Source organism: Phascolarctos cinereus, unplaced genomic scaffold (genome assembly GCF_003287225.1).
Source record: "Phascolarctos cinereus isolate Bilbo 61053 unplaced genomic scaffold, phaCin_HiC Scaffold_4;HRSCAF=312, whole genome shotgun sequence".
Classification (NCBI taxonomy): Eukaryota; Metazoa; Chordata; class Mammalia; order Diprotodontia; family Phascolarctidae; genus Phascolarctos; species Phascolarctos cinereus.
Window position 1 is genome coordinate 537,382,676 of NW_027555847.1, and position 12,596 is coordinate 537,395,271.

At 37.6% G+C, this 12,596-nt stretch overlaps 1 protein-coding gene across 1 annotated transcript in view; it reads right to left on the reverse strand.

Annotated features, from left to right (window-relative positions):
* Positions 1–6,209: 6,209 nt before the first annotated feature.
* Positions 6,210–12,596, reverse strand: part of CYB5A (cytochrome b5 type A) — a 37,198-nt gene continuing 30,811 nt past the window's right edge. The window contains exons 4-5 of the mRNA XM_020997692.2: positions 8,951–8,985; positions 6,210–6,472 (exon numbers count right to left, since the gene is read on the reverse strand). Coding sequence (XP_020853351.1) covers positions 6,391–6,472; positions 8,951–8,985 — 117 coding nt within the window. The 3' untranslated portion in view covers positions 6,210–6,390. The remainder of the gene's footprint in view (positions 6,473–8,950; positions 8,986–12,596) is intronic.

Sequence of the window (12,596 nt, forward strand, 5' to 3'; positions counted from 1 at the left end):
TTCTTCTCCTCTTTCTTTATCTCTTTGAGGTAGAGCATAAGACTTTAGAGATAATATTTATGATGCCCATAATGCCTAGATATCTGGCAATCTATGAAGTCTGGAAGTTGAACAGAAACTATAATCACTTGCTTTTTGAGTATGAAAAGAGTAAAGCAAAGTACACATCAGCAACCCCTGACTTACAAATGACCTGCACAAATAACATTATAATATTGCTCCATTATTACTCAGTCTTTCCCAAACCATTTGGGAACTGTGGTGAAGAAAAAGGAACTTTTAGATAAAATGTAGGTTCTAAAATGAAGGAAGAAAAGATCTATAAAAAACAGCAACATCTTATGGGACTTGATTCAGAAGTAAAAGGATATGGTAGATCCCTGAACAAAGTAGTAGAGCAAAAAGAAAATGGGACTTGGAGTCAGAAAACCTAGTTTTAAATACTGAATCTGTGTGACCTCTCATATAACCCCTCTGGGCCTCCGTTTCTTCAATTTTAAAGCATGAGGATTAGTCTTGGTCACTGAGGTCCTTTCCAGATCCTAAAAGCCTCTGTTCCTAAATACATCTTTCCCCAGCTAAAGGAATATTTTCATATCATTGTTATATCATCTCAAATTCTGACAATCAGAGTTCATTTTAGTTAATAAGCATTTCCTTTTTAAAGTACAAATGTCTCTGGAAAGGCTAAAGGTTTATGACCTATTAGTGTGAATATTGCAATCAGATTTTCTTTCTCCTAATACCTAGCTAAAACTGAAGTGGTAAAAGTTTGATGAGGGTAGGAAGGAGGAAGAAGAAATAATTTTGGACCAGGAAGCAAGCACTTCAGAACATCGAGCAGGGCAAAGTTGGGTATCAAACTAAATGTATGGAGGGCAAGTGGGTTGATAGGATGGGGTATAGTTTAGGGTCTCATAAGAGCACCAGGCAACTTGGGCCTGAGGGTACAGAAAGGAAAAAGAGAACCAATGAAAAAGATTGTGTATATGAAGGTTTTTGCCTAGGGCCAATCCAGGGCCCAAGGAAATGAAACATCTCATCTTATCCTTTTTGCACCATATGGCCCGTTTTGAGACCCAAATATGGTTCTTTTGGTTAAGTAAGTCTCTGTTGGATAACCTGGGACTATAACTACTATTTATAACAACGTTGATCTGAAAAAAATAATAGTGATAAGGGACATTTGCTGAATCTCTCTCTCCCCCCCATCCCCCCCCCAAAAAGCAGAGCAGCAAGAAAATACTTAACTTGCTTTAACAATAAATGTATACTTCATAATGTAGAAGAAGCAACAAGGGAAATAACAGAAATGTCTCCATTTTTAAAAAAAAGTTAATTGGAAGAAGTGAACATTCACTGCATTTTATAATTGACAGAAGAACAGCAGGCAGGAGAGCAGATTTTAAAAGGTTCTAGAAATAGAGCCATAGCAGTACACAGGCCTAAAATGTATTTTTTTAAAATCTTATTTTAATTAGCACTTTTTGCTTTTACATTTATTTCTAAATGTATTTCTCCCCTCCTTCCCTACCCTCCAATATAAGGGGAAAAAAATCATTCATCAAAACTAACCAAAACTTCAACTATGTTGGACAACACATGAAATATTTCATACCTGGAGTTCCCCACCTCTGCAATGGAGGGAGGTGAAATGTGTTGTTCTTATTTGTATTTTGCTTAGTCAATAGTGTTTAAGTGCCTACTATTTACTAAGCACTTGGAAGAGAAGAGCAAAAAATAGTTCTCAAGCAGCTCACTGAATGGGGGACACAACAGTATAGTTGCAAACTACTATGCCCAAATAATAGCTACACATGCTAAATTGGAAATAATCTTACAGGGAGGTCTCTAAGATTATGGAAGTCTGGGAAAGGCTTGTTGTAGAAAATTTGACTTTGGCTGAGACTTAAGTGCCAGAGACAGGGACGGAGAGAATTGTAGGCATGGGTACCAACTGCCTGAGGAGATGGAGGGTCTTGTAGCAAGAGAGCCAGCATCACTTGATTGCACAGGTGGGGGAAAAATATGTAAGAGTACTGGAAAGGTAAGGGGCCAGATTATACGGGGCTTTGAATGACAAACAGAGGATATTACATTTGATCCTGGAGGCGATACAAGGCCACTAGAGTTTATTAAATACGGGGGAGGGTGACCTGATCAGGCCTAAACTTTAGGAAGAGGAGGTTGAGTGCAGGATAGACTAGAATGGGAAAAGGCTTGATGCAGCAAAACCAACTTGCAGGTATTGCAATAGTCCAGGGGTAAGGGGATGAGGGCCTGCACCAGCATGATGGCAGTGTCAGAGGAGAGAGGGGGGAATATATAAGATGTTACAAAAGTAGAAATTGCAGCACTTGACAATTTGTGTCTTTTGCCCACTTAACAATGGACCAAAAAGTGTAACTATCTCTGTTTAGGATGAAGAAGAAGATAACAGAGAAGGTAGAATGACTGCGCTCTTTTTTTTTCTTGCAAAAGCAGTTATGTAGCCAGGGAAGGATAGAAGAAAAAATGTACCCACTGATCTCAATTAGTTCAAATCACCAGATTCTGATAAACTACACACTACCTGCTGGATGTTGATTGCTGAGCTGATATCAGTCATCTTCAGAAGACGTGAGGACATAGCAGTTGATGTAGAAGACTAAATGTCTCAATTTTCCAAGCCAACATTAGAAATGTTTGGTCTCCCTTTTAAGTATGTATGAGACAAGGGGGCCTCTAAAATCCCTTTTAACTCTGAGACTCTAATTCTTTGAAAACAGAACTAAACTTTTCACATGTAAAATTTTACCTGAATGTGCCTAAATAAATGAAAGAACTAAGCATAAAACACAAATGATACAGCATAGTTCTAACTGGTAAATAGTTTCACTTGCAGAGTATCTTTAAGTATCTAAGCATTTTGTCTTTGCTTATTGCAACACTGGTTTGCCAGAATCATTCCACCTCAATTTCAGCATTTATTTAGAGCCCAGTAGTAAGTCACCGTGCTACGTGCTTGTGGGGAACACAAAGGAGGGGAAGATTCATTTTGTATTTTCGTGGAACTCGTAACCCTAGGAGATAAGATGTGTGGGCTGTGTGTTACTATAATATCATGTAAAACACTGTGAGTGCCTAAGAAAGGTACAAGCAACATTATGCACCAGAATACCGAGGACAGGAAGAGAATCTAAGCTAGAGAGATCAAAGGAGTTCATTCTGAGAGTAGAATTGGAATTTAGACCTCAGACAGGCTTTCCACAAATTATGTTGAGATTAAATCGATTCTGTATAAGTTTTTATTGATCCTATTTGCAATTAACTAATTTTGTCCTGTAACTGCTTAAATCACAGTCCTTTATCTCTGAGCTTAATTCAGAAAATCAGCTGGCCTATAATGAATTAAGTTTAGAAATCCAGTTCTCTTGCGGATGACCACTCCATTCTTGCCTCAAGGATATCTGCTATCCTTGATGGAAGTGAAAGGACACCAGGGAGTCCAGCATCTTTACACCACCAAGCTATCCTTCAAAGATATCTGGTTTGCTATCCAAAGAAATTTGCTCACTATCTCTAACCTTGCAAGTGGACTCAAACAATGGACTTTTCTTAGTCATGGGGGGGGGGGTGATTGCTAGATCCTCATTCCCAGTTTCAAACCAATCACATTGTCCCTCATGCTTCAACTCTGTAACCAGTCATGTTGTCCTATGATGCTGCCAACCCTATAACCAATTATATTCTTTCCCCACCTAGGAAATCCTGTTCTTTGTTCCATACTCCCCCAAAATTACAAAAGGGGAGCTATCCTTTCACTTGGGGTCTTTTGGCTCACTGAGGCAGTCAGCAGAACCATTTTATTATCAGGTCCACACCCTGCTAATAAACTGTTATCTTGCTCAGAGAACGTGTGCCTCAGTCTACTTTTGTTGAATTTCATTCAAGATAACAGGGTGGAGATGATAGTATAAGTATAAAGAGTAAATCAAAGCAGAGTGAGGGACACCTTGGTAAACAGTTTAGTTTGGCTAGAGTATGACTTTTGTAAATGGGAGTTTGAACATTATTCTGTGAATAATAACTGGAAGCCCTGGATTCTGAGTAGGAAAATGCCTCGAGCAACATTGCTCTGGTAGCTTTAAGAAGGATGGACAGGGAAAAAGTCTTTTGTAAAAGTCTCATTGAGAAGCATTAGTAAGTAGCAAAGCAGGAGTGGAAAAGATTATTTATGTGAGACACTCTGGAAAAAGACTGATAATAAATGTTTATTGATAGCCTAGCAAGTATCAGAATTTATTGGGGGGAAGGTAATGAGCCTATGAAGACAAAAAATGTATTCTGCTCAGGAAAACACGTTATTATTGATAGGTTAATTCCAAAGTTAACTTGTGTGATGTCAATAATATACAGGCATTAGGATGAATTGTTTTATTGGTTAAAAAAAGAGGGGCATTTAGGTGAAATCCAGTAGGCTGTGGGTCTGGAAAGGAAAAGAGCGATCAGAGCTAGAGAAAAAGAGTTGAGTCATTTTTTTTTCTTTACTTATCCTTAATCTCTAAATGGGCGTTGCCTGAGAGATGCACCTCAAAGAACAGATGTATAATTATTTATAGCAAAACTCTGAAATAAAATCTCACTAAAGCAAAGGTTAACCTAGGGTCTGTAGACTTGTTTTCAAAAATATTTTTTGCATTTGCAAACGTGATTCCGAGGAGCCCACAGGTTTATCACATAACCCAAAAAAGGTCCAGGACACAAGAATTTCCTGCACAACAGAGACTGAAGAGCTCAATAAACAGGTTTTGGAAATAGCTGGTGACAAACATTAAATTCAATCCAATTTTTGGTTCAGAACCTCACTGATTCTTAACAGCTCTGCATTCACAAAACTCATACATGTCATTTACCAAAGCACCCCATTTAAAATCCACCGTTAACGATGCATCATTTTGTTCCAGACTCATGTTTATTCAGAATTTTAACAAAAAAATTATTCTCCTAGGTAATTTCGTATTTCTGGCACCATAGCTCGTCATTTCCCACCTCTCCCTACCCACTTTCATCCTAAATGTAATTTTCAGTTACAGATAAAACAGTGGGCTTTTCTCCTTAACCTTAGGCCCTGATTACTCACTCCTTTTGTGTGTGTGTGTGTGTGTGTGTGTGTGTGTGTGTGTGTGTTTTAACTGAGAGAGGTAGGATGGTAAACATAACAATGATTATACAATTGATACCAACAGAATTTTTTTGAGGAAAAAAAACAGCCTTTTTAATGTGCATTAGTGGTTTTTCATGTACATGCTGCTTGATTAATATATCAAGGGGAAAATGCATGATCACAGTTCATTATGACAGCTTACATTTTAAACAGATTCACCCCCCTACTATGTCATCAAACAACTGACTTTTCCAAGAGGAAGGTGAAGGCCAGAGAATAAAGGCTACAGACACAATGGAAGAAGTCAAGAGGGTTACCAATGGGGGAGGGGGGATGTACCCACGTGCATGAACATAATTTGTCATTCATTAGTTGGCAGTGAGTTACTTAAGACAAAGAAGTATCCAAACATCACAAAGGACCCCTTTTAGTCCTTCTTAAAACTTTGAGAAACAACAGCCCTCCTAAAAGGAGTGAGTGCCAACAAGGTCTTCCAAACAGCAATCCCCAAAAGAAGATTCCTCCCACTCGCTGCCTCCAGGAACCAGAGGGTTAATTCTAGGCTGAGAACTGGGGAGGAGGGACAGGCTTCATTTTATGAGTAGATATAATCTATTCCTTGATCAATGTCAGTTTTTTCTGGACATTTCCCCTTCTTACCATTATTATCTATACCAGAACAGTTATTAGAAGCATTCAAATTATGACCATTGGGCTTCTTGATTTTCTGAAAAGGAAACTGATTTGAAAAAAGTGCCACAATGGGTAATTCTATTAGAGATAATATCCTAGTAGACAGAAGCCAAAAACCTCCTTGGAGCCAAGCATTAACATTGATTGCTTGGGTCTAAATAAGTAGTCTGCTGAAGGGCTTATTTTAAAGGCTTCTGAGCATCAAAGATTGATGTGTATAAACACAAATAGATGCAGAAAACTGTAAAGATTATACAGTAATTATAGCAGCTGTTTTTGTTATATAAAGAACAAAGTAGTGATAAAGCATCAAGAAGAGAAACTAAACTTTAAAAATAATTTGAATGAAAAGGCACACCCTACAGAAAAGTGTACAGAAGGATAGTTTACTTTTTGGATGTCAGGAGGTAGAGGGGTGGGAAATGGACACTTTAAAGTTCTCTTTGCAAATGAAGTTGGTTTCTGTCAGGCAAAGTGGACAATGAAAAGTGGCTTCTTTATATCCTGGTTTAAGTCAGTCTCTTCTTTTACTGGCTTTTTAAAAAACGTGATTAGTTCTCTGACATGTAGAATCGATACATCAAGGCCACAACAACTGCAGAGATTGCTGGGATCACCCAACTGGTCCACCAACTAGAAGGAAACAGTGAGAAAATGTTTCACATATATTGCACGATGTCAGATACATGTAAATAAAAATGATTTGTTCCAGCTAACAATAATTCACCAGGAAATCTTTTTCTCTCTGTCTGAGCCTAAGACACCAGCTGCAAAAAAGAGTACATGTAATACTGGGACCAGTATTAATGCTCTACCCCATCCCAAAAAAAGTTACACTCCACTAGCCTGATAAGTCACCAATGACATTACTGGCATCTTCAGAAAGAAAATTTATATACACTTTATAATAAAGGTTTGTCAATGCTACTTATGCACTGCTTTGCTACATTTTAAAAATAAAACTCTTAGGTAATGACAGATTATGAACCCTGGGCAAAACACTATACTATAGCAACAGTGAATGGTCATTAAATCTTCCACATGGCCTGAACATGGACACAGGGAAAAGAGCACTTGACTAGAGTTAGGAGGCTCAAGTAGTAAATTCCAGTTAAAAATTAACTGTTAAATTTAACTGTGAGTTTAAAATAAACTAACTAGCTGTATTAAGCTAACTTTACTTGGGGCAAGGATCACTTCTCTGGCCCTCTGGCCTTCAGTTTCTTCAAATGAAAAATAAAAGTAAGTGGGTTGGTCTGGATGGATTCTACCATCAGAGCTTCTCTCTTTGAGGTAACCAATAAATTCTAGCTGTTAAATTGCTGTTTTCTCAAGTCCTTATCTTATATGGACTCTCTATAGCTTCTGATCCTGCTGACAACTGCCCCTCCTCCCCTTCTGCTTTCATAACCCTGCTTCCTACTGGTTCTCCTACTTATCCATCCATACTTCCTCAGACTCCTTTCTTTGACCATTATCTTAGATCACTTTCTCCTGGTCCCTAGCCATGAGTATCTCTCATGCTACTGTCCTGGACCCTATTTTCTCACTACACATTCTTTCAGTGAATTCCCATGTGTTCAATCAACATTTCTATGCAGATAGCTCCAAAATCTATATAGTCAACCATAATCTCTCTCTTGAGTACCTGCCTTATATTGCCAACTGCTTGCTGGACTTTTCCACGGAGATGTCCTGAAGGCATCACAAAGTCAACATGCCCAAAACAGACTTTGTTATCTTCCCTCATCTAAACTTAATTTCCTCCAAACTTCTATCCTCTCAGTCACCCAGATGTGAAATCTTGGGAGTTATCCTTTGACCCTTCATTCTCCTTCACCCCCTGTAAGCTCACTAGCTGCCAAGTCTTGACAATTCTGTGTCCACTTCTCTCACAACTGGCCCTTTCTCTCCATCCCAGTTACCATCCTAGTTCAGGTCCTTATCACCTCTCACCTGTACTACTACAAGAGACTGCTTAAGAATATCTTATTCTCTCCAGGATATTCTCAGCTTGGCATTTGGCTCCAGCTTATCTTTTAAGGCTTACTGCATACTATTCCCTTCATGGACTCTACATGTTGCAGTTAAACTTACCTACTTGCTGCCCTCTGCCACCACTCTTTCCCAGCTGGCTCCCTGCGATTGCATAAGCCTTGAGTTCATTTTCTACTCACTTCTACCTCATCTAAAAATACTTAGCTCCCTTCAAGGCTCAGGCCATGTGCCACTCCATATAAACAGTAGTCTCTCCCTCTTCAAATTATCTCATTTGGATACTTATTTATATACTGTATCCCACCTCACCAAATTGCAGTTCCTTGAAAGCAGGGAGTTCTCTCTCTCTCTCTCTCTCTCTCTCTCTCTCTCTCTCTCTCTCTCTCTCTCTCTCTCTCTCTCTCTCTCTCTCTTTTTTACTTTCTTTCCCTGACTCCCAAACCAATCCCATGCACATATTAAGTACTTATAAAGTACTTCTCCAATTTAAACACTCCATGATCTATAAATTATACATTTACAACATCTGTTCAGTAGAGACAGTTTTATAAATTTTCTGAGTATGTATCTTCCCTTGGACATACTGCCTGGGTAACACTATGTCCAGACCATCTCTCTAGCCTGCGTAGGTAAAACACATAAAGATCCCAAAACTATGTAGCGCTTAGTTTCAAATTTAGACTAAGTAACACAGGATCACAGATAAATGAATGCTAGACCTGGGATATGTGAGAATCACATATTTAATGTGATTTTGTGCCTAAGTCACTCTTGCTGAGGCAAATAAGAACTTGAATGTAGATTTTTTTAAAAAATCTAATAAAAGTTCATATATGCATATATTTTCATGTCAAAGAAAATCACATACAACAACATTCTTTACACATCATCTCACCCCTAAAATAAAGCTTGACAATCACACGATAATAATCAAGAGGATTACTGGTATACTTTTCCTTTGGGTGGAGTTTACTGGGATTTCTTTAGTTGCTTATTTAGTTAGATGCTCATGTTAGGAGCAGTATTGCTTAAAAAGCAGGGATATGGACTACAAAATCTCTTAAACCCCTTTCCAGGCCAAAGATAGATTCTGAAAGAAAATTTATTTCATACCTGCTGTTGTTATCAATGGTAGTAATAAGAGTATCCTGGAAAACAAAGATAAAAGCACAGTTAAAAAGAAAATCAAAACATTATGCAATCCTTAGTATTTTTAAAAAAAACTTTTTTTATGAAGCAAGAACATTTTACTCAGTTCTTCAAGAGATCAATAAGATAAACATAAAATTTCAGCAATAACTTCTTTTCATACAAAAATATTACATCCCTATTCACTTTTAATTATCATGCCCTATTTTCCCAGAGAAAAATAGGCTACATGTTATTTGTGGACAATTATTTAATGTCATTTACACTTACCTATGCTTATATTAAACAATTTGAAAGAAAACATGAAAAATATTCTGAATTAAAATAATTTCTTCAACTACCCATGGACAATGACTTTTGCAATGATCATAAGTACAAACAAGTATATTCCCCGTAAGTACAAGCAAAGTGTTTGATAAACACCTTTCAACTGGCAAAATAATGGTAAAGGCTGCAATCTTAAGAAAATAGTGTACTCAAATTTCATCAAGTCACTCCAACCTGGAAAAGTGATTAGAACTTACATTTTTTTCGAACCTCTATCACTCTAAGACTTACCTTTATGTTTAGCCATAAGAGTCAAATATTAGCTGGTTATATAAAATGGATTATTTTGCAACCCATTTTCTTTCTATAATGCCCCAATAAGAATATTCCAAAGAGAATCTTCAAATCAGTGTGATGTAGATATTATAATCTGTTACCACAGTGACCTGTTTTGCCTCTGGGACTCTGAAGGCTCCAAATGTTAAAAATTAGTGAAAGGAGTTCATAATCGTCACAGAGAAGATAAAACACAGATAATACTACTACAAGTTTAAGCATAAATCACTCCAACAATTAGCAATTGGCTAAATAGCAGCTGTCAGCTCACACAAACACAAGTATTAGTAGTGCCTTCAAGGAGGAACCAAGATAAAGCAAAGCTTCAATGACTTCAATATCCGTTTTCTCTGCAAAGCCACAACCTAGAGCACAGGACACTGGCTTAAAAATCAACTGTTAGACAGTAACAAAGCCACACTGCAGTAGAAGTAAGAGAGTCCTTTTTCAAAGGAAAAGTAAAAAGAAACCTTTCCACGAGGAGCAAGCCAAGCAATTTAGTCCCACCAACCTTTACGAGCTCCTTTAAGATTCCTGACACAGTGAAAAGAAATAAGGCAATTTTAAAGAAAGCTTCACATTAAGACCTTGATCAATGGTATCACATAACTGTATTTGAAAAAAAGTTATTAAAAAAGTTAATACAAACAGTAGAAACTTCCAAGGTTGATGCGCCTAGACTTAGATACCTCCAACCTTAATAAAGCTATTGTTTGTATTGTATGGGAATGGAGGTAAGAGGCAGAAGGGAAGACAAGTTGATGACTTATTTCAACTTGGTTGGTTGCTCTCTTCTACCTCTATCCCCAAGGGCTCCACATTCTTCAACCCTGGTCTTGGTCACTATGAAATTTGAAATTGCTGAGCAAAGACTATGATTAGGACAGTACAGGCAAGCTTGATGTTAGGAAGTTGTGTTTTAAATTAGTAATTAACGGGCAGCATACGTTACACACTGAACGTATTTGTTAATCAGTTCTGCTTCAAGTCAGGCCGTTCTCTAAATGAATTAGCAAGGTTTATGATACTACACCATACAAACACACTTACACAAAAAGCATGCTGATGATTCATTTGGGAAACTAGGCTCCCACCCATCCAGTAGTTCATAAGCTCCCTGGAGTCAAGCACTGCCTTATTTTTGTCTTTGACTCTCCATGGCACAGTCTTGTTTGCTAAATCAAAATGAATTCTCCTGACTTTCCATAAAGTTAACTACTAAAACTTACTAGCATATTTTTCTTAGAACATCCTAACTCAATTTCAAAATCAATCAACGAATTGTTACTAAGGGTTCATTCAGAAGAACCTTTATACTTTTGATTTCCCAAGCACTGCTTAAAACCCAGGATTTAGGGCTGTGAAAAATGGCAGCAGAAAAGATTAAGGAAATGATGTCTATTTCAAGATCTGCCACCAGCTCACTATGCAACCTCAACTAGTTGACTTAAAACAATTTCCATGTCTACAAGGAGTTTGAAAAAAATTAAATTAACTCACACAAAAATATAAAAAGAAAGAAGTGCAAAGCCCTCCCAGTTGTTCCAATCCATACTGTGGCCCATTCAACAGCACTGCAGTTGGCTTGTTTCCATCTTTAGACTAATACTGGCAGACTACTGATATCCAGTGGAGAGCGCTCTGAATTTGGATTCCAAGGATCTAGGTTCTAATACTGTCTTTGCCATTAATTCTCAGGCAAGGCACTCACCTCTCTGGAACTATTTCCTCCTCCAGATAATGAGGAGTTTGGATAAGATGATATCCAAAGTTCTTTTCATTTCAACCCTATGATAACTGCCCAAACAAGTCAAAAAGGGTAGGTAGCATGTTATGGTAGAAACTGCACTGGGCTGACAGCCAGAAGTGTTTGGGCTTAAGTTCTCACCCTACCACTTATGAGTCATGTTATCTTAAACAACAAGTCTTCAGATTCAGCTTCTTCATCTATCAAATGGGAATACAAATATTTGCCCTCTCTACCTCACAGAGACTATTGAAAATTAAATGATAGGGGATGTAAAAATGCTTTAAAACTATAAAGCACTATTAAAAATATAAGGTGCTACCATTTGCCTATCTACACAGGCAAAACCTCTATGTCTTCATGTTTACTTAGCATCAATAAGAGGATCTGTGTTGTAGTTTTAAAAAACAAACAAACGAGCAGCCCTGTGTCAGGGGCCAGAAGACCCAGATTGGAATCTGGCTTCCACAATGACTAGCTGTGCAACTCTAAACAAGTCATAACCTCTCTGATTTTGTTTCTTCATCTGTAAAATACAGATAATAGTCTACCAACTTCACAGGGTTTTTAAAGTGCTATGTATATGAGGAATTATAAATAAAATTCAAATCCTGGGTAAGATAAGAAAAAAATAATATGATGTAGTCATTTCTCCTCATGTACTCATTACAGCAGGTTCAACTAATTTCACAGCTCATCTTGATATCTTAAACAAGTAGCTTTCAGATGTTCATTAACAGTAATGAATTTCCTTTTTTTAGCTAGTAACGACCACTCTTGACTTTCAGATAATAAAAACACAAGAAATAGCAACAAAAAGCTATTTTTCCTTTCTTGTTGTATACTTAAGGCCACTAACATAAAAAAAACTGCCAAGTTATTCTCATATGTCAGAGAAACTCAAAATCTGATCATCTTTACTCTTAAAAAAAAAATTAAAAGTGCTGAAAGTTAAAAAAAGGCCATCGTAGCTTGCCAAGAATACTCATCTATAGGTTCCTGGTTTGTGAGCATGGCCTAGAAGCTCAGGGGTGCAGTGGATAACATTGGGCCTGGAGTCAGGAAGACCTGAGTTCAAATTCAGCCTAAGACTCTTACTAGCTGTGTGGTGCTGGGCAAGTCACTTAACTTCCGCCTGCCTGAGCTTCCTCAAATGTAAAATGGGGACAATAATAGCATCTATTTCCCAAGGGTGTTGTGAAGATCAAATGAGATATCTGTGAGTACTGTGCATGGCACAGAATAGGCGAGGCACTTAAT